General features: G+C 38.3%; 1 protein-coding gene across 1 annotated transcript in view; it reads left to right on the plus strand.

The window, feature by feature from the left end:
- Positions 1-20,484, plus strand: part of GLCCI1 (glucocorticoid induced 1) — a 58,975-nt gene extending 38,491 nt beyond the window's left edge. Inside the window, exons 5-8 of the mRNA XM_032235797.1 lie at positions 792-944; positions 9,981-10,191; positions 16,963-17,083; positions 17,900-20,484. Of these exons, the coding sequence (XP_032091688.1) occupies positions 792-944; positions 9,981-10,191; positions 16,963-17,083; positions 17,900-18,248 (834 nt within the window). The 3' untranslated portion in view covers positions 18,249-20,484. The remainder of the gene's footprint in view (positions 1-791; positions 945-9,980; positions 10,192-16,962; positions 17,084-17,899) is intronic.
- The last annotated feature ends 6,331 nt before the right edge of the window (positions 20,485-26,815 follow it).

Consider the following 26,815-nt stretch of genomic DNA (forward strand, 5'->3'; position numbering starts at 1 on the left):
ATTAGACACTTAAAAAAAACACTCTCCCTTTTCTCTTAATGAATTGCTGTAACAGTCTCTAGGTTTGGTGATATAGGTGAGCCAGGTGGAATTGGTCTGTTGTGCTATATTGTGTTTGTTGAAATATTACATTACTATTGCTTCCATTATTGCTGTTATTGGTTCATTTAATATTATTAGTGTTATTCTTTCTCTACTTATTTTATATAATACTTTGGTCAACTCATGGTGGAGAATATAATTGTCCTGTCTTCTATTTTCCCTTAATAACAATCCTGTGAAGGAGTTGGTAGACTGATTTATACATACAGTATGTCTTCAATATATGCATGGGGTTTATGTAGTGTTTTTGTTACTATCCATATCATACCATAATTTTTCCATGTTCATATGATACCAATTTTTCTGATACCACAGATCAGTGTTTCTCAACCTTCACAACTTTTCAATGTGGACTTCAGTTGCCAGAATTCTTCAGCCAAAATAAATTTCAGAACTCCCCAGCCAGCATATCTTAAAATTGCTAAGGTTGAGAAACACTGCTATAGGCTAATTAATTGAATTAATAGGGCATAGTATTGCACTGCTAATTCTGTATAAGAACCAAGGTAGGATATTTTTTTTCTTCAATGTAATCCTTTTCATCTGAAATCTGCATCAGGTTAGATGACTTTGCATTTAAAAATGAATGTGTATCACTTCAAATAAGTACAGAACTTAGTTTCTTATCTGTTGGAGTCTCTAGCTATATCTTTTAAGCTAATTGAACATACATTTCACTTGTTTTAAAGGCTTCTATCTCAAGATCAGTACCTATGCCACTGTCAAATATTTCAGTGCCAAAATCAACAATCTCACATGTGCCGTACAATGTAGAAGGAATAAGTCCCGAATTAGAAAAAGTGTTCATCAGAGATAACAGTGGAAAGGAGGAAGTATCAAAGGTAAGGGAATGCTGTGAGTGGCTATTATAAAATACATGTTCTAGGAATGTTATTTATTCATTTAGTTTTATTTTTCTAGTCATATATTCCAATCACTTCTGACCAAGCATTTTATGTAATCTCAGTAATGAGATTAAAACAATTTGAACTACGCATGAACCCAGGAACCCATTTAGTCTCCATGACAGACAGCAGACCCCCAAGGACCAGCTGAAGCAACTACATCTTAATTGCTTTATGGAAAGTTAAAGGTCAACCTAATGCATTGACATCCCTTAAAAGCTAATTTTACATGAGGACTCTAGATAGTTTGCATATCCGTATGTATAAAGTGAGTACCATATTTTTCAGAGTATAAGAAGCACCTTTTTTTCTCAAAAAAGAGGCTGAAAATCTGGATGTGTCTTATACATAGAATACAGCATTTTTGCCTCCCGAAGCCCCTCCCCTTCACCAAAATGGCCGTGCATACCCTTATGGAGGCTTTCAGAGAGCTCCTGGGTCTGGGAGGGCAGAAATAAGCAAAAATTGGGCCGTTTTTTGCCTTCCCAGCCATCAGCAGCATTCTATAAGCCTCCATAAGGCTATGCATGTAATTTTTTTGACAAAATACAGGCCTGTTTTTGCAAAAAATGGGCCGTTTTCTGCTCTCCCCCTCTGCAGGAGCACTCTGCAAGACCCCCCCCCCCAAGGCTATTCATGCTGTTTATTTGGAAAAAAAACAAGCCCATTTTTGCGAAAAACGGGCCATTTTTCGGAGGTTTGCAGAGTGCAACAACCCCTCTTTCGGAAAGCTCTTTAACTGATGAGAATTACATTGATCAAGTGCTGTGCCAGAAGAAACAAAGTCTTAAAGTTTGTCAGCAAATTCCTTCTCCAGCACATGGATACATACACCTGGAAACATCTACCTACCTGCTTACTCTCTCTCTCCCTATCTACCTACTGTATTTCTCTCTCTCTCTTTTTATTTCTCTCTCTCTATCCCTCTACCTACCTACACACACACTTTCTCTACCTACCTACCTACTGTATTTCTCTCATTCTCTATCCCCCTACCTAATTACCTACTCTCTCTCTCTACCTACCTATCTACTGTATTTCTCTCTCTCTATCCCTTTATCTATCTACCTTACTACTGTATTTCTCTTTCTTTCTCTCCCTCTCTATCCCTCTTATCTACCTACCTACTTTTTTTTAATTTGTCTCTTCAAAACCTTAGTGCATCTTATACTCGGGTGCGTCTTATACTCTGAAAAATACAGTAATATAATAAATTGTATTTTTTTACTTTTGAATATATTGATGATCGTAGAACAATACAATCAATAATAGTAATTGTAAAAAGATTTTTTAAACAAATGAAATAGAATGAAATAATATTTACCTGGATAAACCAAGAATGTTAAATGCTGAAATGCTTCTAAATTTGGGTTCAGTATATCCATGGATAGGCTTATTTGCATGTATACACACATTTAAAAAGTACCTATATTTCCATTCACATGTAAGACCATTTGCAAATAAGCAGACCCTTAAATGTTTAACCAAAATACCATGAAAAATGTGGGTTGGCTTATCCATGGGTGGGCATATACACAGGTATAAATGATAGACTGTTAAGAATCTTAGACAATTCTTTTCATTGTTTTACTTTTTCTTTTTTGAGAAAATATGTTACAGAATAGAGTTATAATATCTTACAAAATTAAAAGATATTATTTGTTGTTCAAAAGTAGTATCTTATAAAGGTCATGTTTGTAATAATGTGTTGCTGGATGTTTAAAGCTGTTCAAAGACACTAAGCATTTCTATTCTGATCCAGCAGTTCAAGAGAAGAAACTAGATTGATTTTACTTGGGTTTTTCATATCTTTAGAAGGTTGCTGGATATATTTTTTTAATTTTGGAAATATTGGAAAAGTCAAAACTGAAGATCTTTGTTGATACAGATGAAACTTTCTATTCTACCATACTTAATTTCAAAAGTACAGATAGTCTTCAACTTATAACTGTTAACGAATGTTTGAAATTATGTTGATGCTGAATGAAGGCAACTTACAACCTCTGCACAACATTCCAACTATTGTAGCACCTTCATGGTCATATGGTCAACATTTGGGCATATGGCAACCTTATGCTGCAACTTCCCCCTCTCATACTATGGGCCATAAAGCCTCACCTACCTAGGTCCAGCAGTGTACAGGTCTCCTGCCCCTCCCTCCACTCTCAAGAAATCTGGTCTTCTCCCTTCCCTTCCCGTTCCAAAACACCTTCCCAATCTGCACTGTTCCTCTGCAGGCCAATTTTGATCTGCAAGCCATCTATCTTGCACTCCCAAGCACCTCCAAGCACCAGTCACAACCTATACTACCACTCCTGCACCCCTCCCTGATTCGTGCAAGGTTTCTTGGGCAAAACCACACATCTTTTCTAACTTGTGCAGCACCTCTTGTGCACACCCATGAACCATTTCAATCCTGCGACAGCCCCCCCCCCCTCCCCTGGCAACAGCCATTTATTTGTCTGCTGGCCTTGGCCTTGCAACTTCCTGCTGGCTTTCTCACTAACTTTCTGCAAGCTTCCCAAAACAAAATAATTGGAGAAGATAGATAGGAAGCAAGAAAGGAAGGAAACAAGGCAGATTTCTCATGCTACTTGGCAGATTCTCACAAGGAAACTCAATGGAGAAGCTAGGAGGAGGTTGATACAGATAGTCCTTGACTTAGAATAGTTCATTTAGTGACTGTTCAAAGTTATCATGATACTGAAAATAGTGACTTATGACCATTTTTCACACTTATCACCATTGCAGCATCCCAATGGTCATGTGATTTGCATTCAGATTGTTGACAACTGACTCATATTTATGATGGCTTGCAGTGTTCAGGAGTATTTTTGCGACCTTCTGATAAGCAAAGTCAATAGAGAACCCAGATTCATTTAACAAACATGTTACTAATCTAGCAACTGCAATGATTCACTTAGCAAATGTGGCAACAAAAGTTATAAAATGGGGCAAATTTACTTAACAATTTTTTCACTTAACATAAATTTTGGGTTCAATTATAATCCTATGTTGAGGACTATCTGTAGTTGCTTCAGCCTCCACTGCTTTTCTGCCCAGAAGAGATAGTTTTCTTATTGGTTGTAATCAGACAGATAAGATTCTGAAAAACAGGAAAAGGTTTGAATATCTTCATATGGTGGCAAATATGCCAGAAAATTGTTTGAAGAAAACTGAGATATCATAAATTCTATTCCTGCCTTAGACATGAAGTTAATTGTGTGACTTTGGGTCAGTCACTCTCAGCCTTGGGAAGGAAATGCTTCTGAAATCTGCCAAAAATACTGAAATGACTTGTCACCAGAAATCAAGATCATGTGAAGTGTTTATAATGCTTTCATAAAACCACACTTGGAATATTGTATCCTGTTTTGGTCGCCCTGATATAAAATAAGTGTGAAGTTTCCAAGAGTTGGCCTAATTATTTATGAGCCTCGAGACAAGGTTAAAAAAAACCCACTCATTTATTAGGATTAACATCTTGGCACGGACTACTGTGGCACCAAAACTAAATCCCACTTAATGGCATCTGAACTTTATCCCTGTGTCCCCTCCCCTCTGGTTGAGGTCATTAATCACATTCTCCAACAGGACATTATGGTTCTGGACATGCACATTCACATCCCAGTACAGAAATATGAGACTTTTACTCTGGCCAAAGGAATGCATGGCATTCCTCCCCCCCCCCCCTCAAGTTGATAGTAGTCATGGAAACACTTTAGACATTGACATCCTGCTCCTCTCACTTCCTGAAAGCGACCTGTGTAAAACAAAGCAATTTGAATACAGGTGTATAACTTAGGGATGTCTCCCTCCCCCTGGCTTGCATGGATTTTCCGCATGGAATTTTGCTATAAGGCGATCAGCCTGGATATTTCTACTTTTCACCCAAGATGCCTCTGATAAGGGGTAGCCCTTCCACTTGATTAAATATTGGAGTTATCTCCTGTGTCACTTTGAATCAGGATACGCTGAATTTCATAATGGGTTTGGCCCCCTATGACCATAGGGCCCGGGGGCTCCTGGGGTAGTGGTCTCAGAATGGATCCAATCATGGGTTTTAAGAGGCTGCTATGAAATGCTGGGTGTATCTTCCCCAACAATCAAGGCAGTTTCAATTGCACTGTGACTGGTTGATGATCTTTACTATGGGGAATGGTTCCATAAACTTCGGCCCCAGTTTCTTGCTAGACAGTTAATCTTAAATATTTTGTGGAGAGGTAAACCTTCTCTCCCATCCGGAATGGCTGTTGCAGAGCTTGGTGTTTGTCTGCCTGTTTCTTATAGGTTTGTGCCGCTTTAGCCAGTGCCTTTTTGACATTTTCCCAGATCGCTTTCAGCATTGACATCCAGTCAGCCAAGCTGACTGAGGAGGGGGGATCCTTTGGATACTCAGGCTTTGGGACAAAGTCCATACTGCTCACTATTTTAAATGGCGTGAGTCCTGTGCTACTGTGAACAGCATTATTATACGCCACCTCAGCAAAAGATAAAAGGTCTGCCCAACTGGACTGCTAATAGTTCACGTAGCCCCTCAGGTACTGCTTCACCATGGTATTTAGTCTCTCTGTTGCCCCATTGGTGCTCGGATGAAAAGCTGAACTAAGACCCTGAGATGATCCAATGGACCGCAGGAACTCCCTCCAGAACTTAGCCATGAAATGGACCTCTCTGTCTGAGATAATTCTTCGAGGTACTCCATGCAGTCGGTAGATATGCTTCATGAACAGTTTAGCCAGCTTGTGAGCCGAGGGTAGTCCACTATAGGGTATGAAGTATGCCTGTTTGGAGAACAGGTCTATTACAATCCAAATGACCATGTTTCCCCCACTTTTTGGCAACTCTACTATAAAGTCCATTGTGATCTCCTCCCACGGTCTCGTTGGCTGTGCTACTGTTTACAGTAGTCCAGGGGGGTTTCCTGGTCATCTCTTCATTGTGGCACATAGGTACAACTTTTCACGTAACTATCTACATCTTTCTTCATGCCAGGCCAGGCCACCAGAATTGCCTCCAGGCTAAGTGTAAAGTCTTTAGGAACCCAAAGTGGCCTGCTGGTTTGGCATCATGATTCTTTTGGAGAATTAGAGTACGTAGGGATTCTGGGATGTAGAGTTTCATCCCCTTCCATGCAAGGTCATCTCTCTTTGTCAAGATGTGTTGGTTGTTTTGGAACCAGGGGTCTGCTAGCAGTTCAGTTTTGAGCCTCGTGGTTAGGTCACTTGCAAGTTGGTCTTGCCGGTCACGGCATTGCCGTCTGGTGGTCATTTGGGCAGCGGTTTGGGTAGAGGGAATGATGGTGTCCACTACATGCTCCCATTCGCATTTGTACTGAGGCATGCGGGAGACGGCGTCAGTTAGAAAGTTCCTCCCCCACCCCGGAATGTGCTTTAAAACAAAATCAAAACGGTTGAAGTATTGAGCCCATCAGACTTGTTTGGGTGATAGCTTCCGTGGGGTCCTAAGTGCCTCTAGATTTTTGTGGTTGGTCCAGACTTCGAACGGTTTCTGGCCCCCTTCCAACAGGTGTCTCCAGGCTAGCAGTGCCCATCTCATTGTGAAAGCCTCCTTTTCCCACGCGGCCCATCGTCTCTCTGTGTCTGTGAGCTTGTGGGAGATGTAGGCGCAGGGTTGTAAGTTTCCTTGGTTGTTTCTTTGGAGTAGCACTGCTCCCACTGCCATGTCGCTGGCGTCTGCCTGGATCACGAAAGGTTGCTCGAGGTCAGGATGTTTCAGCACCGGCTCCTTTGCAAACATTTCTTTTAGTGTTTTGAATGCCTCTTGGCAGGTTAGTTCCCACTGTAGGGGTTGTCCCGGATGGGGTTTCGTTCCTGGGCTCCCTGTCTTCAGGAGATCTGTTAGGTGTTTGGCAATTTTTGCAAAGGAGGAGATGAATTGCCTGTAGAAGTTCGCGAAACCTAGGAAACTTTGTAGTTGTTTGCGGGTGCAAGGGGGTTGCCAGCCTTTGCACTTTGGCTGGGTCCATCTCTATTCCCTCATTTGACACTTGGTAACCCAGGTAGTCTAACCGTGCACGGTGGAATTCGCATTTTGATATCTTGACGGTTGAGGTCATTAATCACATTCTCCAACAGGACGTTATGGCAGGGTTCTGAACATGCGCATTCACATCCCACTACAGAAATATGAGACTTTTACTCTGGCCCAAAGTATGCATAGCATTCTCCCCCCCTCCTCAAGTTGTTAGTAGTCATGGAAACGCTTTAGACGTTGACAATAAGATGTTGAGACTCTATAAAGAGTACAGAGAAGAGCAGTAAAAATGATTAACCTATGAAGAATTGTTGCAGGAATTGGATATGTCTAGTTTAATGAAAAGAAGGGCTAGGGATGATATGATAGTGTTTCAATATTTACCATGTTTCGCTGAAAATATAACCTGTCCTGAAATTAAGGCCTTGCCACATTTTTCACATAGGCAAAAATATAAGCCCCCCTGAAAATAAGCCCCCTGGCAACCACCACCCCCCCTCCAGCCAGGCAGAGCACCGCTCACCGACCTAGCAGTATCGCAAAGGCACCAAGCTGCGGGAGCCGGGGGGAGAAAGGCGCTCACATTGCTTGCCGCCTTCGGGATACCACTAGGTTGGGGACTGGCATTCTGCCTGGCCAGGGGGAGGAGTTGCCGGGTGGCTGCTCCCTTGCGAGCGGGCTCCCGAAGAGCCGGGCACACCCTCAGCGGTGAAGCAACCCTGAGGTGACCACACTCACGAGCAGCTGCCCAGCAAACCCCCCCTCCAGCCGGGCAGAGCGCCATTCACTAATCTAGGGGGTATACCTAAGGTGCCAAGCCACGTGGCGCCCTGCCCACTCCCCAGCTCCTGCACCTTGGCACATTTGGAACACCCCTTGGTCAGTGCATGGAGCTCTGCCTGGCTGGAGAGGGTGGTTGCGGGAGTGCCTGTTCCACCCCCAGCTCGTATGCCTCCCAGGCTCACCACACCCTGGCCTAGCTCTCCCTGCAGGGCCAGGGCGCCACTACCGCTTTCGCCGCCGCCGCTGTGCTCTGAGTATAACTTCTCCGGCTTCCAAACTCCGGAACTCAGCTTTCGATTCTTCCAGCAATGGCCGCTCTAGGTGCGTGCTCTATAGTTGTGGGCCCTATGGCAGCCGGAATAGGACTTTATATCTTTTACTTCTGCTCCTGCATGCTTATATTGTTAAGACATTTAAACAAAGTGGAAAAATACAGAAAGATATTCAATACTGCCTTAGAAAAGAAATTTTACACTTATGCAAGCACACATAGTTAAGTAGTCTCAAATTTTATTTGAAATTAAAAAGATAATTATGATATAATTAATATAAGTCAATGATTTATAAAACTGAGGGGAAAAAGCTTTTATAAATGTGTGGGTTATTGTATTATTTTATGTTGTGAGGTAAGGACAACTATACTACAATACAGTATTTGTTTGTAAATTTTTAATTATAATATATATGCCATTATTAGTGGCAATCCCTTTATTTGACAGTAACTAGGAATGCATTGGCAAAGATTGATATTGCTGGTGGTGGGGAAGGAATAAAGTCCTTCACCACTATGAAAATAAAAGATCTAGAATGGGGGGGAACCATGTAAAGCTTTTGTTGTGGTGGCAGTTCGTGATTTTGGTGCATTGGCTAAAATAGAAAAAAATGTGGAAAATTATTTTTCAAGTATTGTTTAGCTTACAGAACACAAAGCGGATATATGCATACATTTAGCTATTTGAAAATGGTGAAGAAAAAAATGCCAAGTGGAAAGATGTAAGTCATAAAAATTTAGCAAACAGCATCAAAATCTTGCTTGGAAATATGCTCTTTAACTAGATCTTGTTTTTTTTAGAAATTAATTTTAATTAATTTTAATTTTATGGCTAGAGTCATCTTTTATATGTTAATATAGGCAATCTTTGCATAATCATGGTAATTGGGCTTGGCAGCTGCATTGGTAAACAGTAGTACAAAGCACAGTGATCATATGATTATACTGACTTATGACAGCAGTTGTGGCAATCTAAGTTGGCGTTGTTACGCAAATCCTACATGATCACGGTGTCCCATAATCATGATCACTATTGCAATCTCTTGCCAGCTTCCCCATTGATTTTGTTGGAAACCTGTAGTGAAGTGAAATGGTGATCTTGTGAATACAGGGATGTTCTGACAGTTGGAACTGTGAGGATCTGTCATAAATCCTCTTCATTCAGTGCCATTGTCATTTCAAATAGTTACAGAATGAATGGATCGTTTAGTGAGGACTGCCTATAACAGCTTTATAGGAAAGGGAGGGGGGAATATATTACTACCCTGAAGCCATCAGCATTTATTAGCAGAAGGATTCTTCCTGAAAATGAAAGACCCTGGGGGCGGGGGGGGGGGTGGAATTTTATTTTCTTAATAATGGTCATGTAAACCATATAGGAATATATATGCAGGATAAATTAGTTTGTAAAAAAAAAACCCTGCTATTGTATATTTTATAATGCAAAGCAATGCAATGCAATGGAATACAAAACGGACTATTGGAATTATAGGTTTGTTGTATCCTCTCACATTATATACTATGAAAAATAATTCTGTTCTTTTATCACTGTTAGAAGTTTCTTTAAACTTCTTTCCTGCTTTTTAATGGCATTTTTGTTATTACCGTAGTAACAAAATTGTTTAATTACTGTTAAACTGCCAGAGAATTCGTTGGTACAGATAAATCTCAGTATGAAACTTAAACAAGCCCTGACATCTTTTTAAGAACATGACCTTCACATTAAAGCAACTGATTTTAGTCTCCTTCGTAGCCCTATGAACTTATGCATGACATACCACTGGATCACTTGCTTCTTTTGTAGGAAAATGAATTCCCTTTTGCAAGGTCTGGCATAAAGGACATTGAAAGAGGGCAGGTCAAATTGCCTATGGGAGGATGAATTCTTACTATGCATGTTAAGAATGGTATTTGTATTTTAGCCCTTGGATATTCCTGATGGTCGGAGAGCACCCCTACCTGCTCACTATCGTAGCAGCAGCACACGAAGTGTTGATACACAAACACCTTCAGTCCAGGAACGCAGTAGCAGTTGTAGCAGCCATTCTCCATGCATTTCTCCTATTTGTCGTCCTGAATCTCAGGATGGGAGCCCTTGTTCTACAGAAGACGTGCTTTATGACCGTGATAAAGGTGAGAATCTTAGAATTACTGGTCATGGTTTGCATTTACTGTAATGCACCCTCACTGTGCATCTGTGCACTGAAATCATTTTTTTTTTTTTTTTGGGTCGTCATCATCCTGGTGGTGTGAACACAGACTGCTCATTGATTTTTTTTTTTGCTTGTTTGTTTATTTCCTCCCTTGCTTGTGAAGTTTTACAAACATCTTCCATAAGTGTCAGAAAAGAACACAGTGGTCTTAACTCTTTTTAATGAATACTAGAGTAAGAAGTTAAGAGAAAGTGCACCGTTCCATATAACAGGATGTGAATCATTGGTCAAAGAAATTAAATCACTTCATGATTATGTTACTTTTAAATAATGAAACACCAGTTAAACCAGAAACACCACATCATTTTTCCAGTTCAGTGTGTAAAGATTTTGACTTTGGAATGAGTTCTGCTGATGAGCGAATCATGGCTCTGTTTCATTGTCTGTATTTAACAGTGCAATCTTCTATAAGTCTACTCAGAAGTAAGCCCCATTGAGGTCAGTGGAACTTATTCCCAGGTAAGTACAGGGTTGCAGCCTTAAAGCTAATGGTTCCTTGTAATTAAATGAAGATGTTCTCAGCACAGTTGGTGCTTTTGTACAGTGTGCAGCTCTAGGCACACTCATGGATTGATGAGCAATACAGTATTCAGCATGCTTTAAATTATAGCTTTTTTATTTTTCTAAATAAAAGTTTCTAGACCTCAGTGGCTGCAAAGATAATTTTAGAAGCATGTAATTATTTATTTTGCAATTGTATAAATCTCCAACATGTTGAGGATAAGGATGGTTTTGGGTTTTGTGTAGAAACCCTTTCCATTATTCCTTGCGTAGAAGAAGCAGAATACATTTAGTAGAACAGATATAGATATATATCTATATCTATATCTATCTATCTATCTATCTATATATATATATATATATATATATATATATATTTATATTTATATATATATATATATACACATACATACATACATACATACATACATACATATATACATACACATACACACACACACATATATATACACACACACACATATACACACACGTGTGTGTGTGTGTGTGTATGTATGTATGTATGTATGTATTAATTTATATTCTTTATTTCTTTACTGGAGCTCAAGATGCCTTATGTCACTTAACAGAGGATTTCCTATCCAGGCATTGACCCATTTACTTTTAAGATGAATTGTGTGTCTTCCTAATTTGTCTTCTAGCCATCTATTTGAATTTATTTTGTAGAATTTATAAACACTACATATTCCAGTTTGCCTTATAATTATTTTAAAATGTGATTATATAGTTCTTGGATCATTTTGAGGAATTTTAATTATGAAATGGTTAAATAATAAAAAAAATCCTGATGTAAATTTAAATGCAGCTAAATGAGTTAAAAGAAATATATGGAATGATTAAATGTCCTTGATTTTTATTTGCTTGTTCATTCTTAAAAAGCTTGTATTTTCTTTTTCCTTACAATCTTTTGTATGCTTTTGTTTCTGTGTTTTTCTTTTAACAAAAATACATCTTGAATTCTGTCTTTAAGATTTCTCAGTTTTTACATTTTCACTTACGTATTACATACATTTGTTTCATTTCCTTTTCTCTTTCCTTTGCCTTCAGCTCCATTTGAAATCATCTTATCCATATTTTATCTGTTCTTATATATGTTCTTCTTTAGCCCCACACATGGTCCTGTTCATATTGCAGTTTTAGTTGAACGGGTTTGTTCAGTTGATGTCAACACAGTACTTTTTTTCCCTTACATTTATTTATTCTTCAATTTCAGAATAACTTAGAGAGCATCACAGTTTTCTTATGGATAAATGTAACCAAAGTGAGCAGTATGTTAAGATGTATTAGAAAAAATATAAAGATATAACATACTACAAAGTATATTGTGGAACTAAAACCTAAAGTATTTTATCAATAATATTTGATTAGCATTTTACATGCTGCTGCTCTTGCTGTTACTACAATCTTATAGCAGCAGATTTTTAATAAAGAGTTTTATCTTTCTTTAATGGTTGGGGCAATCTATGGCTCATATGTAGATGTTACCAGATTCCTAACCATAGACTGGCTGAAGTTAATGGAAATTTGTAGTTCAGCAATAAGGGGATGATGAAAGAAAATTTAGATTGCCCATTTCTGTCTGATGTAGGATACAATAAGCTCTTGTTTTCTTACAAATAAACTACCTGAGTATTATTTTAAAATATATCCCACAAACTGATTTTCAGTTTGCTTACCTGATTTCTTTGTCTTATGCTACTTGTAATAAAGCATGTTATAATTATAACATTTATTTTAAATAAAATGTTCAGTTAATAGAGCCCTTTATATTTTTCTCATATTCCTTATGAGTCTTTTAGATAAAGTTACTTTTCATTTCAGCAAACACCTTAAATTTCAGTTTATTTTCAAAAGAGAGCTCATATAGGGTAGACACAACAAGGAGTTTCCATATTTCTAAGATGTTGAAAATGCATTTTGAATATACTGTTCAATTGTTACAACTGTAATTGTGCTACACTCAGTGATGTGCGGTGAGGGATACCGTTGGTGAGGCAAGAGCGTGGCAGCGGTGAGAAGCAACGTCCCCGCCGCTGTGTCCAACAGGCGTCTCTCGTTTATGATGGACATAAATGCGAGATGCCTGTCGGACACAGCGGCGGGGGTGTTGCTTCTTGCCGCTGCCGTGCTCTGCCGCCTCGCCCCCCGCCTCCTCCGTCCCCGCTGACATTCTTGGGAGCAGGTCGGTTGGCTGGCTGGCTGGGAGGAGAAGAGCGGTGAGTCTTTGTGCCGGCTGGCCGGCCAGGCAGGGAGCAGGTCGGGTGGGGGTGGGTGGCTGGCTGGCTGGCTGGCTGGGAGGAGAGCGGTGAGTCCCTCCCCAGCCAGCCACAAGGGCTCACCGCTCTTCTCCTCCTCCTCCTCGTCCTCCCCGCTTGGTGCTGGGCTGGCTGCAGAAGAAATGGCGGCTGGTAAAAGAAAAACCTTTCCAGAATCACCCTTGCACTTGCGCAGTCACTCAAGTGCAAGACATGATTCGCTGCTCCCAGATCAGGAGGCGGGAGAATCAGTGCCTCTTTTGCATATTAAATCTTTTGCTTTTTAACTCCGCCTTAACTTTAAAAAGGCGAAAAATTCCTTAAGCAAAAGAGGCCCTGAGTTCTCTGGCCTCCTCCTAGTTAACACTGAGAGCAGACACCAAGCCACTGTGACTTGAAATCTGGTAGCAACTATCCTGGCTTTAATTCATTAAAAAAAAAAATTAAACTCTTTCCTTTCTCTCAGAAGACTGGGGAGGCTCCGCCTCCCTTGCCTCTAGTGACTGCACGTCCCTGGCTACACTGTACATTTAAATGAATCTGATAATTATATTCATTTTGTGCATGATAGCCTATTAGCTGCTCTTTCTGGAAGCCATAGTGATAAATTGATATAAATTAGTATATCTAATTTAAGTTGCCACAGTAATCAGGCTGTATATTTAATGAGCATAAATACATATATAAATGTATAAGTTTGCAGCGTTACATATGATTTAAACATTTCATTGTAATATTACTGAGCTTGACCAGTAATTTTGGAGGTAATTTTAGCTAATCCAGTTAATGCACTTTGTTTTTTAAAAAGAAATTATTATATACTATAAAGAAATTATTTCATATTACTAAGATGATGCCCTTACTTTAACAGTTCTAAATAAAGTATTAAGTGACATTTAAAAACTTTTATCAAGCTAAGTGGGCATTTCATTAATTGACAATAAATACATTTAAAGATAGATTGTGTGGATATTGATTATTAATTTAATTATCTGTTTTAAAATAGTGTAGCAGGAGCTAGAATCGGGCTATATCTAACATGATGTAAGTAAAGAGATAATCCTCTGCCATTTGATTGCTCAAATCTCCTCTAACCACATCCTCAACATTTCTAGACCAAAGAGAATAAAGTCAGTGAAGGTAGAAGGTGATTTTTTTGGGGGGGTCACAAGTTTTGGCAATCATTGTGATAATTGCAAATTGCTGTCTTAGGAAAGATAATATGCTTATGCTGCATGTAATATTGCTTATTCTCCTGGTATAAGCTTATGTTTGGATGAAGCTAGCATTATAATTGAAGTATGTAAAAGAATATATATGTTTCCAATTGAACTACATAAATGAATTTTTGAGTATATCTCTGGAATAAAAAACAGATTTAAAAGGATTTTTAATTACAGAGAAAAAGCATTAAGGTAGCACTTTTCTATTCTATGCTACTGAGATTTCTTTAGTATTGCAGTATTGAGGACCCGGATTGTTGGGGGCAATATGCTGACTCTCTGTAAACCACTTAGAGAGGGCTGAAAGCCCTATGAAGCGGTATATAAGTCTACCGCTATTGCATTTTTGTGATAACTTACTGCTGTTTTGAGTAACAGAGGAGGCAATTATATTATTGCCAAATACATTTGTCAGCATCAATTTTCCCAATTTTTCTGCCAAATTTCTATTATGGGTCTATCTAGCCACCAGAAGTTGAGTCTCTCTCTTCCACTTTTATATTTGATGATTTTCCATGAGGATTAAACCTAGTTTATTAACTTCATGTACTAGTTTTCGAAAGAGGTATTTTCAAGTTAAGAATGCATATAAAATTACCCAAAGTTTCTGAATTCTTTTGTTCTTTATCATAAGCCTTGTGTGCAGCCCAATTCATATTATACTTTTCAACAGAAAATAAGCTTTAGGCTGGAACTTACTGGGTTTGTGAATAAAAAATGTTAATAATTGATCAAGCGCAGGGAGAACTAACCTGCTGGCCGGACACAGACCTGCTTTACATTTCTAAAGCATCTTTTCTTTTCATTGGAAGGCTGCACTTTAACCACAGGATCCATTGCCACCCTTTACACCAGATCAGCTATTTACTTTACATTTCTATGAAGAGCTGCTTAAATAGGTTGAAATTTTCAAAAGAAAGTGAACATAAAGTCTGTAAAGGAAACCCATGGTCTACTTTGGAGTGGGAGAATGATCTTGCCTGGCAGGGAATGGAGAAAATGTCAATGGCACCTGTTGTGTGTATGGGGAAAGGGAGGGGAGAAAGGCCCCAGCCTGCAGTGTGATTAGAAGCAGTTTTATTGCATTAAAAGTGCCTGCTCCACAGGGGGCCAGTGATTAGAATTCAGTCCCGTCCCATCCCCCTACACTATTAACAGCCTGCTGGTATACATTTGAGACCTTGTGGTACAAAGAGAAGGGCTGGTTTTCGGCCTATACTGTTTAGATTGTAAAATACAACTTCATTTTTGGTAAGGAACTCTCACCCTTTTAATGTTACTGATGAGCCATCTGTTTAGTACTCCTAGTTTCAAATTAATGAAGGCTCTTATTCTGCAGGTCTTCCAGTATTCAGTTGTTAAAACTAGCATTATATGAAAAACTACATTTAATGTGCTTTAAAAAGAATTTGAACACAGAACATGTAAAAGTAGGATGAAATGATTTATTATTTGAAATTTAAAAACTGATAAGAGAAATATTTCTCTAAAGTTATTAACACAAGCATCTGGTAGATGTTAGTTGAATGATTCAATTAATTATTTAGATACAGAAAATAATACTGAGATCCTAATGAGTAAAAAATTATTTTGGGGGCTTTTTTATTGATTTGTTGTTTAGGAAGATTTGTTTCTAAAAGTCAAGCCAGAGGATATTTAGAAGAAGAAATAAGAGAAATTGCATTTAATTTTTCAAAAATAGTAAATGAGCATGTTTTTAAAGTTTTTAGTTACAGCTAGTGGGGGAACTGATACAAGAACATTTGGCTTGCCATTTTATGAAATTGTTGCAATATTCAGTAGGCATCTTTCCATAGAACTGAAAATACTATCTAGCAGAGACAGCAATTGAAGTACTTGGTATACATAATTACTAATTCATCTGTACAAGGAAACATTAATGAAAAAAGGGCACTAATAGTTGGAGAACTGTTTATTTTAAATATTTTATTTTTGAATCTTCTTTTGAACATGCTCATAGATGATAAAATATGGTCAAATCAGTAGATGCAATCCACTAGGGCATTTTTTCATATATCCTATTTTTATTGCTATATTTTTGTAGTTATAAATTATATTATTGTACTTTAGTGCTGTTAAAATTTGCTATTTTCTCTTGTTTTAACATAAATAATCAGATGAAAACTTACCAAAAAAGCCAGGTGTAGCATTGTATCAGCACTAAAAATTGGAGATGCTTATTTTATTCTGTGTTTCAAACCCCATTTATATAACAGAGGTGTTTATATTATATAAATGTTTGTTCATAATATTGCATGTATATGGCATTATTGTGGGAGTTTTGTGTTTCAGATGCTTCGAGCATTGTTTCAGTTGTTTTGTATAGTGAGAAGACAGTTACGTTAAATTGTCATTAACTACTTACCCTTTCTTACTTAAATTGTACATATTTACTTAGTAGCTTCCATTTTTGAAATACTTAATAGAGAATTTAACTTAAGATTATAATTCTGCTTTATTTTATCTGTTATTCTGGATAATATCTTCTTGTTATTTTCTAATGCATCATAGATAACACTTTCAGAAAGGCCACAATAAAAAGAAGAAAACTCATTTGAAGCAAATCAGTTTTTTCACAACTAAGTTGTGAAAAAAACATTATATTTGGAAATCAGACTAATTTTTATAAAAATCATAATACCTAGTAATACAACTGCTTTAAATTTTCAGACAGTGGGAGTAGCTCACCGTTGCCCAAGTATGCCTCCTCTCCTAAGCCCAACAACAGCTACATGTTCAAACGAGAGCCCCCAGAAGGATGCGAACGAGTGAAGGTCTTTGAGGAAGTGTCGTAAGTAATGCCTTTTGTATCAGCTGGGATCTGCAAGGGCGGAAAATCAGTTTATTGGACGTTTTTGAGCTGCAGATGAATAATCTACTCCAGCTGATGAAGTTTATTTCCCCCCTTCAAGAAACAAATCAGTCTTGCCAGTTTTTTTTCAGGCAAGAAGTTGGAAGTGTTCCTGTTGGTTTGAAGGGACACGGGAGGGACAAAAAGCACTCTTGGTCATCTTATGTATCTTATGAAAACACAGCTAAAGGGGAATATGGAAATACAGAGTTTGTGTAATGTTTTTCATTCTGTAAAGACAACTGCAGCCAAAGTTCTTTGGATAGTTTTTTAACTAATTATTTTTTTAGCTTCTCATTGTATTTGTATCTGTGTTAGAAAAACAACAATATATGAAAGAGTGATAATCCACATTATCTAAACAGATAGCTTGTTTGGTCAAACTGATGAAGTTAGAAGGTATTGTTTGAGCTTAGTAAAAAAAATGTTTCCTGGATTTGTTGCCAAAGTTAAAAGAAATTAAGTCTTCCTGTGTAAACCTTTAGAAAACTGAGGAAAGATAAAACTTTACTGCTCCTTCTTGTGTGTGAATATAATTACTTTTTTTGCTTGTTTTTTCCATGCTATTATTTATTGTTGTGGATCAGCTAGCTGACTGTCAATATGGAAGATGTTTGCCCATCTGTCAAGTAATTCCATTCCTTTATCATTCTGCATAATAACATATAATACTGTACATTTGTATCAAATTGTACTGAAGTGTACTCTCAAATTGTTCTCAGATTTGTAATTATTCATCTGTTCCATTTTTTATAGGACTCGTCAGCCTGTCTCAACCCCTCTCTTTTCATGTCCTGACAAAAATAAAGTTAATTTCATCCCAACTGGATCAGCTTTCTGTCCTGTAAAACTTTTGGGTCCTTTACTCCCTTCTTCTGATCTGACTCTCAAAGGCTGTCCAAACTCTAGTCAAAGCACATCTTTGAGTACTCTGACTGTGGAGCAGCTTTCTTCTCGAGTTACTTTCTCCTCTCTGTTGGATGACACCAGCACAAGGGACTCTTCAGAAATCTTAGTACAACAACCATCCCAGCAATCTCCACAGCTTTTGCAAGAACTGCAACCTGAAGAACACTCCCCTCCTCAAAACTATGTTGTAATCTAGTCCAAATAAACAGTTGGTCTAAAACATAATTGCATGAGTGGCCACTTTTCCAGGAAAAAAAAAAGCTATTTTTCAGAACCTTTCTATATTTCAAAGCTCTTCTTGGCAGGGATAGAAATGCTCTGATTCAGCATTTTTGTATTGGGGTGGGGGGAGCAAAATGCTTGCAGAATCTATATATCATTAAGCATTTTAAGTGGAGACTATGCATTCATAGAATGACCAGAGTTAGTACTGTGTCCTGTGTTTTTCTTTTTAAAATTCTACAGTATAAATAAGCTCTGTATCAAACAAAGGTTGCCTGTCTAAATAGAAAATGTCTTACTGTGTTGTGTTCTATAGAAGATACTGTATTTCAGGATTATGTTTACAATTTATCCAGGTATTTATGTTTTAAACTTCTGTAATACATACAATGCAAAAAAAGGAAAAAAAAACCCAAAAGAAAAATGGCCACAACAGTTGCACAGTGCCCACTCGAGGGCATAGCTTCAGGTACTTCTCTCGAAGTCTAAACTCAGGTATCTTGGAATGTATATCATACTGGGATATAAAATATTTTACAGCTAAAAAGCTAAAGAGGGATCATCACTCTTCTGCCTTTTTATTGTTTTATGCATTAATAGTTCCTCATTACATTCCACTTACTTTGAGGAAAATACATTCAGATCCAGAAAACTGTTACTCTGGTGAAAATGAGGAAAGCCAGCAAATTTGTAATGTATAGCATCACTTCATGTCATTACAAGTAAAACAACTGTTGCATTTCATTTCATTGTGACAATTATGGCATTGAAAAGCTTCAGGTGTTGCAGTTAATGACTGTTAAGCTGTTCTGAATAAAGTGTTCAGTTATGACACTGTACATAAGCAACATTCCATGGTGTGTGAATGAAAGAGAGAGAGAGAAAGAGAAGTGGAGAGAGAGAGAGAGATATGCCTGCAAAGGCAAGCCTGCTTTTGATTTCCATAAATTTTTCAGGTTTGAGAGGTTGATAGGAATTTTCTCTCAATCTTGTGCTGGTGAGTTAAAGTTGTGAAATGCTGTTGTTACAATATTAAGAGTCTAATTAATTTAGTTTCTCTTTTGGGGAAATATTAACTTGTGTCTTCATTGCTAAAAGATTCTGAATTGTTTTGACAAGCAATGAATGATAAACTGTTTTATCTATAAAATGTGTATATCACACCTGGATTAAGAAAAATAACTTAAACAGCATATAACGTATTTTAAAAAACAAAACAAAAAGGTAGGGAAAAAGCAATAGCTGTTAAGTTATATTATCTATTCAAAGTCTTTGTAGTATCCTAGTAAATTTATTTTACATTAGATAGACTGTGATGGAGTTTGTCTTCAAAATAGCTGTACACCCAGGGAGCATCCAGCAGCATTTTTCACTCCTCTGAAACTGCAAAAGCAGTGGTTTTGGAGATAATAATTGGCAATAGAAAGAAGACTCCAAGACAAGAAGCATTTAATATTCCTGTGTCTGTGCTTTTGGCTCTGCAAGTAGTTTTATGCAAGGTTTGACACTTTTGTTCAGGAATGGAAAAGGTTGATATGACTGCAGTTTCTGTATTTATGCCCATTTGATTATTTTCTTTTGAGGACAACTTTAGACAAGTAGAAATGGGATAATAAATAGGCCTCAAAGAAGGTACCTAAGACAAGACATGGAAAATAAGTAGCTGCTACATGTTGTTTTATGGCTTCCTTTGTATTATTACCAAAGAGTTTGGTAAAAAAAAAACTGTTAGGGAGGGTAGACCAACGGAATTTATACAGTTGTATGGCTGTAGAAGCAAGCTGAGTGAAAGTTAAAGATTAGTTACTTTCACACAGGGTTTTTTTGTCTGTTTTTTTTCCTTTTGGGAAAAGGCATATATCTATAATCCTACTAAACTCAGGCTTTGGTGAAAGTGCTATATAATTTTTGTGTTAAAGTATAAGGGAAGAGCATTGAATTCTTCTGACAAGTGTGCATTCTTTAAAGTTTTACTTTTAAGTGTTAAAGTGCATTTCCATTTTTATTCTTGAGCCGTTTCCAAATGTAACAATAGCTTGATTCTTAATGTTAGGGTTTATGAAAAGCTCTGTCAGATTAGATCAAGAATGAATTCTGTGTACAATATTTACAGTGATACTGCTTGTTCTGTTTCATGAGAAACTATTAATTATCACTTGCATTTGTTTTTAGCTTATTCAAAAATTCTGAATAAAATATATTAAAATTAATGCTTTGTGATATAAATTTTCCAGCAGTTATTAATCTCTGGTATATCCTACATTCATTTGTAGGAAATTGTAAGGTACTGTTTCAAGAATGTTGTGTAGAGTTGTCATAATCAAATTTTGTCCTTAAATTGTATATTTATTTAAACAAAACAATTCATTTATTTCTCCCATAAGATAGGATAGAATAGAATAGAATAGAATAGAATAGAATAGAATAACAGAGTTGGAAGGGACCTTGGAGGTTTCTAGTCCAACCCTCTGCTTAGGCAGAAAACCCTACACCACTTCAAACAAATGGTTAGCCATCATCTTCTTAAAAACTTCCAATGTGATGATGATATGATAGAATGCAGAAATTACATAACAGTTTTGAAAACATTTGCTTGCTTACCCTGGATATGCATGTTGTTTAATTTTCTATAGTTTTAATATAAAACATACTGATTCAATGACTGACTTATTTCTTGTTATAAACATATCCATTTTAATGGGATATGTTAAAAAGTATTCCTATCCTAAAAATGGCAAAGAGCAGAAAGAAAGTTTTGTAGCATCTTCTGCAAGTAATAGTACCAGTTTTGGCAAAATGAATGTTCTGTACTGAAACATTCCTCCTGCTACTGAAAGATGAAAAGAAGTTCATCCAGAGCAGAGTGTTTTGTATTCAGGACTATGTGTTTTAAATTTTTTATATCTTAAGATGTCCCATGTATCCACCATGTTGGGCAATACAAAAATTGGTTTAGATATTTTAGAAGCCATTTTTGTGCATGTACTTATGCATGTGAGGTTTTCAGGTTTTTGTTTGACAGTATATTTTACAAAATCTTCTCTACTACTGCTTTACTCACTAGGTAAAATCTAGGAGGGTCTTTTGCCCTCCTGCGTTCTTGTTAGATGTAATACGGAGATTGCCTAAGGAAACTATTTTCCAAAAATCAACCCAAACCATAAACTACAAGTCTAAAAAAAAACCTTTCTGTTTTTGTAAAAAAAATCTAGTTCTCAACTGAGCAAATAATAGCTCTCCTACTTTAGGAATTTTATTCATTTTTTCAATCTATATACAGGTAATCTTTGCATTACAATGATTAATAGAATTTCTGTTGCTAAACAACATGGTCATTAGGTGAAACATAAGACATCATTTAGCTAGAGCAATTCCAGTACTTTCCGTTGCTATCATTAACAATCTTACTGTGATTGAGAACCCTCCCTGATCCAACCCATTCCTGGTTTGGTCTCTTAGTCCCAAACCTTGGGAAGGCAAAAGGTGGCCATCTCTTTATCTCTCAATCTTTCTCTCAATCTCTGCCATTTTGGCCAGCCTGCAGAGTGGCCCTTCTCAGCAGCAGCAGGGCTAATGTGGAGGCCTGGGTCTTAACTTCAGCTCCAGTGCTGCCATGCCACAGTGTAGTTCAAAGCCCCAGCTCCACATGCCTTGCTGCACCAAGCTGATCTTTTCCATTGTTTCCACATTTTTTCCATCTTCCACTGTTGAAAGCATACCTGATCCTATGATCATTATTGGACATGCCAGGCATTCTGCCAGAGACTACTCATGCTACAATGCCTCAGAAATTTTTAGAGGGCTTGCCAAAGCAGTATCATGGTCAACTGTATTAAATGCTACCGAGAAGTCAGGAACATGAAGGACGGAAATATTACCCCAATCTCCCATAAAGGCCATTGAAAAGCATGACTAATGGTGTTTCAGTTCCATTCTTGATTGATTCAGGTTGGAAAGTGGATGAAAATTCTCCAGTGAGATGAGGTCTACTGATGGTTTCTTGAGGAGGTACATCACACTCTGTTTAAGAGGCAGCAAGATAACTCTTTTAAGAACTCACCACTCCAGCACCCACTCACACATTACAGCTCAGGACACCTTAGCCAGCCGGGAGACCTAGAATTGGTATACAAGGTTGTAGAGGTTATACAAAAGTTATGGAGAGGCTGTGAGCAGCAAACTGCAATGCGCCTTAGTAACCGATTACCTCAACTGTCTATGAGCTCATCTAATTAGTAGAACCAGGCACTACCAGGAACTACTGTGTTATGTGAAATTCTATCCTGGCTGGGATGGTCTTAGAGATTGACAAGGAGACTATTGCCAATAACGATGCTATTGCTACCTATGCTCTTGCTTTGCTTGTTGAAATGGTATAAAAGCAAAATAACTCTGCAGAGGCAGACAGACATTTTGGACACCTGCTATGATGGATTTCTGAATCCTACACAAGGTGGTTGAGCTCAATTGTGAGAACTCTATGAATTTCAACTGGCTGAGAGTTATTGAGGATCTTCTGAATGCCTCCTCTTGAATGCCTTCCCTTCAGCCACACTTAATCACAGGAGTTTTCCTGGTTGTTAGCCGATTGTTTCTTAAGTGAATTATATCCATGCCTGCCTGGTTATCTTTTAAATTGGAAGAGGACGTATTTGAATTAAGGGTTTCAGTTTATGCTTGTGCCTAGAAACTCAGTGTCATAGTTTTTTTAATCAAAAGGTTGGTTTTATTTTACCAAGCAATAAAAAGTTATCAAATTCTTATTTGATTTTTATCAAATAATATTTTATTTAATTTTTTTAATCTAATGTTTTTTGGAAATAAAAGCTTTTCCTGAATGTGGTAGATGATTTTTAATGGATTTTTGTTATTCTAATAAAATAATATACATCTGTAAAATTCAAACATTTTCAATTTTCAATCAGAGTAAAAAAGAGAATTGGCTTGTGCTTTCATGTTTCTTCATATTTATACCAATGTTGGAGCCTCTATATATTTTGGTCTCTCATTTCCAATCAGCCACAGATGCCATAGCCAATGGTCAGGAACCCTGAAAGTGGCAGGTGTTCCAATGGAAGCCACCAGTTTTCATCCTAAATTTAGATGAACAAGCAGGCTAGTAATTTTCTCGGGGACAGAGTGTTAAAATTAAAAATCTAGTTATTATAGCCTAGAATAAGGAAATAATTTGCTTCAGGGATTGATGAAACAATGTGGAAAGAAGGGCAACAACTAAGTCCAAACACACCTGGTGGTTTCATGAGATTTGGAATGTGTTTTCTGGAATAGAGTTTGAAATGAGCTTCAGGTTATTTTCAAAGTCAAACTCTTCACTTTCATAGTGGATCATCATATGAAAACTAATGTCCAATTGTTTGTGGTAGAAAAAGAGAAAATTGAATGGCACATTTTCATTCTTCTGTGGCTATAAAAATCTTGAGTTCCTGTATATAACGTATCAAGGAAATCTTCAATATACTACATATCTATTCTCATGCTAGTTTGAATAGAAAAGGAAAAAAATAGATCCAATGATCCTATTATGCATTTCTTATGTATTTGAAATACCTCCTCTAAGCAACATTTTAAACTTCATGATCAACTTATTCCCTGGAAGCTACTGTCAATTTTAAAAATGCAGGAGAATATGAGTCGGTACAAAATAACAGAACAGCTTATAGGTCATTCAAGTAAAGGAAACCTGTCTAAAACAATTCATCTAGGATTTTAGTTCATTTGGTAATCTTATATAAGTACACTTTGTGCAGAAGTGGGTCTACTGAATGATTATGCCACTGTGGGGTCATTGGTGCTCTCTGACCCTGATTGTTTTCTCTCAGATGTTTCATTATGCAATTAAGTAACATTATCATGCCACTAGATTTTTAAAGTGTTTCAAGAACTAAAATATTGCACTTATGATGGGTGGATCATGCACACGGTTATATGTAACAAAACTAGTTACCATTTTATGATGCCTTAGTTAAGGCCTTACGTGGAATACTGCATCCAGTTTTGGTTGCCAAGATGTAGAAAAGATGTGCAGACTCTAGAAAGAGTGCAGAGAAGAGCAACAAAGATCATTAGGGGACTGGAGATTAAAATATATGAAGAACGGTTGCAGGAACTGGGTATCTCTAGTTTAATGAAAAGAAGGACTAGGGGAGACATGATAGCAGTGTTCCAATATCTCAGGGGTTGCCACAAAGAAGAAGGAGTCAAGCTATTCTCCAAAGCACCTGAGGGCAGGACAAGAAGCAATGGGTGGAAACTAATCAGGGAGACAAACAACCTAGAACTAAGGAGAAGTTTTCAGAAGTTGTGAAACTGAAAACTTAAAAACTGAAAGTTTTTACGAAGAGATTGGATAACCATTTGTCTGAAATGGTATAGGGCTATGATGGTGAACGTATGGCACGTGTGCCCAGAGTAGCACACGGAGCCATGTCACCTGGAACATGCGGTGTCACCCGTTCCTCTTCCAGGTTTCTAGTGTGCATGTGCATGTGATGATCAGCTGCATGCTGCAGTGCCAGAAACTGGAAGAACTGGTTTTCCATTTTCTGACATGAGCATGCGTGCCGACCAGCTGATTGACTAGCTTGCTGGTGCACATGCATGCACTGGAAACCGGAAGTCCATTTTCCAGCATGCACATGCCCCGAGCAGCTGCTCTTCCGGGTTGAAGCCCAAAAGAAGGCACGTGTGTGTGTGCGAAATGTGCACACACATGTGCTCCCTTTTTGACACTTAGTGCTGAAAAGATTCAGCATCACTGGTATAAGATTTCCTACCTAAGGAGGGGGTTGGACTAGAAGACCTCCAAGGTCCCTTCCAACTGTTATTCTATTCTATCTCCCAATATTGGCCATAAAAATAGTGCCCCTTTCAAAAATGGAGCACGTGAGATAGGATAACACAGAATCCACTATTTAAAATTTGGTCTAACTATCTTCAATGTACAAATCCAGGTGGATTCGTAACTGGCTGACCAACCGCACTCAATGTGTAGACCTCAACGGAACTGCATCTTCATGGAGGGAAGTATGCAGTGGAGTACCCCAAGGCTCTGTTTTAGGCCCAGTATTCTTCAACATCTTCATCAATGATTTGGATGAGGGAATAAATAGGGAACTCATCAAATTTGCAGATGACACCAAGCTGGCAGGAATAGCCAACATTCCAGAAGACAGGCTTAAGATACAGAAGGATGTTGACAAACTTGAACATTGGGCACTATCTAATAAAATGAAATTCAATGGTTAAAAAAGTAAGGTTCTACATTTAGGCAACAAAAATGAAATGCACAGGTACTGTATAGGTGGTACCTTGCTCAACAGTAGTAACTGTAAGAGGGATCTTGGAGTCCTTGTGGACAACCATTTAAATATGAGCCAGCAGTGTGCAGCAGCTGCCAAAAAAGCCAACACAGTTCTAGGCTGCATAAACAGAGGGATAGAATCAAGATCACATGAAGTGTTAATACCACTTTATAATGCCTTAGTAAGGCCACACTTGGAATACTGCATTCAGTTTTGGTCGCCACGATGTAGAAAAGATGTGGAGACTCTAGGATGAGTGCAGAGAAGAGCAACAAAGATGATTAGGGGACTGGAGACTAAAACATATGAAGAACGGTTGCAGGAACTGGGTATGTCTAGTTTAATGAAAAGAAGGACTAGGGGAGACATGATAGCAGTGTTCCAATATCTCAGGGATTGCCACAAAGAAGAGAGAATCAAACTATTCTCCAACGTACCTGAGGGTAGAACAAGAAGCAATGGGGTGGAAACCAGTGACGTGCGGTGAAGTTTATGGCTGGTGAGGCAGTCTTCTCCACCGACATCCCACTGTCTAAAGTGCTATCTTTCTTTTGCCTGCCTGAGCTCTGACAGGCGGGCGAAAGAAAGCGCCAGCCCGCCGGATCACTTTCTTTTGCCCACCTCTATGTCCACTGCGGACATAGAGGCAGGCAGAAGAAAGCGAGCTGGCGGGCTGGCGCTTTCTTTCGCCCAGAGGCGGGCAGCTCAGGCGGGCTGCCGCCTCTGGGCAAAAGAAAGAAAGTGGCAGCCCACCAGCTCATTTTCTTTTGCCCACCTCTATGTCCGCAGTGGATATAGAGGCAGGCAAAAGAAAGCAAGCTGGTGGGCTGCCACTTTTTTTCTTTTGCCCAGAGGCAGGGAGCTCAGGTGGGCTGGTGGGCTGGCGCTTTCTTTCTTTAGCCCAGAGGTAGGCAGCTCAGGCGGGCTGCTGCCTCTGGGCAAAAGAAAGAAAGTGCCAGCCTGCCAGCCTGCCTGAGCTGCCCACCTCTGTGCAAAAGAAAGAAAGCGCCAGCCCGCCAGAACTGCCTCTGGGCAAAAGAAAGTGGCAGTCCGCCAGCAGAGACACAGAGAAAGAAAGCTGGTGGGCTGCCCTTCCTGCCTCTCCTACCCCCTTCCCTCTCTTCACTCTCAAACAAACTCTCAAATTGAGAGTTTGAGCGAAGAAACAAACACATGCACACAGACACATGCACACACACACACAAATTATTTACAATTA

This window comes from Thamnophis elegans, chromosome Z (assembly GCF_009769535.1).
Source record: "Thamnophis elegans isolate rThaEle1 chromosome Z, rThaEle1.pri, whole genome shotgun sequence".
Classification (NCBI taxonomy): domain Eukaryota; kingdom Metazoa; phylum Chordata; class Lepidosauria; order Squamata; family Colubridae; genus Thamnophis; species Thamnophis elegans.